Genomic DNA, 1,550 nt, shown 5'->3' with positions numbered 1-1,550 from the left:
TCCAAGCCCTGGGCTCAGTGTCTGCATCTTTCCTTGTGAGTTTCTCTCTTACTTCTGCCCTGTTCCCAGACCTATCTGATAGAATTTCCAGACAGAGTGTTGGGGACCCTGATGCCTGATCCCAGTTCCATGTTTTAGTCACAGACAGGATCAGCATGGGCACCTAGCTCCCAGAACGGCAATTCTCTGTTGTGCCTCCCTCCTTGTGTAAGCCCCAGGAAAGCTCAGAGCCAAGTCTGCAATAAACTGGCATGTATGTTGGCCCTGACAACATGTATTTTTGTGAATGTAGAATAGAATAATGCTCAGTCCTTACCATGTGCTGTGATTTGTGGGCACAACCTGACTCTAGTTATTCTTATTTTTCTACTCTTAGTTTTCCTAGTGTCCATTGCTTCATACATAATGCCTCTTGTTTTGCTTTATGCTGTTGCATTCTTTTATATTTTATTTTTTTTTAAGATTTTTATTAGGGAATTGGGGAGGGAAACAGTGTTGAGGAATTGGGGAAAGGGAACTGTGGTCTCCAGGACCCATCTGCTCCAGGTCAAGTTGTTCTTCAATCTTAGTTGTGGAGGTTGGAAGCTCAGCTCTAAGTCGAATCGCCACTTTCAATCTAGTTGCACGGGTGGGGGTGGGGGATAGTCCACCGTCCTGCGTGGGAGTTGAACCAGCAACCTTGTTGCACACTGAGCCATCTGGCCACCCGTGGGCAGCTCGCGGTTGCTGTGCTCAAGGTGCTGTGTTCAATCTTAGTTGGGGGGGCGGGGAGCACAGCCCACCATCCCATACGGGTGTCGAACTGGCAACCTGGCTGCTAAGAGCACGAGTGCTCACCAGCTCAGCTGCAGCTCAGCTTGGGCACAGCTTACTGGCCCATGTGGAAATTGAACTGGAAACTCTGTTGCTCAGAGCTCCTGCTCTTAACTAACTGAGCCACTCGGCCGGCCCCTATGCTGTTGCATTTTGAATATGCATTACATTCTATTGGGACAAGGCAAGAGCATAAGCAAATAAAAACAAAGAAAGGCCAAGATGACTCTTCCAGAAATCTCCCTTGCTCTCAGCCCCTAGTACGGTCCCTCCTGATGTTCTGCAATCCTTTTCCAGTGTCTTCTGCTTATAGCTTCTATTTGCATGCCTATTTTCTTTAAAAGGCCAGAACAAATCCTTCCTTCACTCCTGTCCCGAGCAGTTCACATATTCAGGGCTCTGCTCACAGGCCTGTCCCTTAGCCTGTCTGCCTATTAAACTATTAGAAGTCAGAAACACCCAGGTCAGAAACGGGATTAGTGTCTCCAATCTGCACACATCTGGGTTTGCTGCACAAATTGTAAGGACTTCAGGGACTTATGAAAATAGGCCTGGGCTGACCGTGTCTGTCTCCATCCTCTACCTGCTCTGATTTCAGATCCTGAGCGTGAATGTGAAGGCTCCAGCTCTGCTGCTGAGCCAGCTGCTGCCCCACATGGAGAAGAGAGGGTAGGCTACAGGGCAGAGTGGGGACTGGTGGGAGTTGGGGAGACTGAGGCAGGATTTGAGGCTGGAGT

The 1,550-nt window shown here is 49.0% G+C and overlaps 1 protein-coding gene across 1 annotated transcript in view; it reads left to right on the top strand.

Moving 5' to 3' along the window:
* The first annotated feature begins 1,418 nt into the window (after positions 1-1,418).
* Positions 1,419-1,550, top strand: part of LOC109393605 (dehydrogenase/reductase SDR family member 2, mitochondrial-like) — a 42,439-nt gene continuing 42,307 nt past the window's right edge. The window contains exon 1 of the mRNA XM_019663009.1: positions 1,419-1,482. Coding sequence (XP_019518554.1) covers positions 1,469-1,482 — 14 coding nt within the window. The 5' untranslated portion in view covers positions 1,419-1,468. The remainder of the gene's footprint in view (positions 1,483-1,550) is intronic.

The sequence above is a fragment of the Hipposideros armiger genome, unplaced genomic scaffold (assembly GCF_001890085.2).
Source record: "Hipposideros armiger isolate ML-2016 unplaced genomic scaffold, ASM189008v1 scaffold_385, whole genome shotgun sequence".
Classification (NCBI taxonomy): domain Eukaryota; kingdom Metazoa; phylum Chordata; class Mammalia; order Chiroptera; family Hipposideridae; genus Hipposideros; species Hipposideros armiger.
This window is presented reverse-complemented; position numbering and strand designations above follow the sequence as displayed.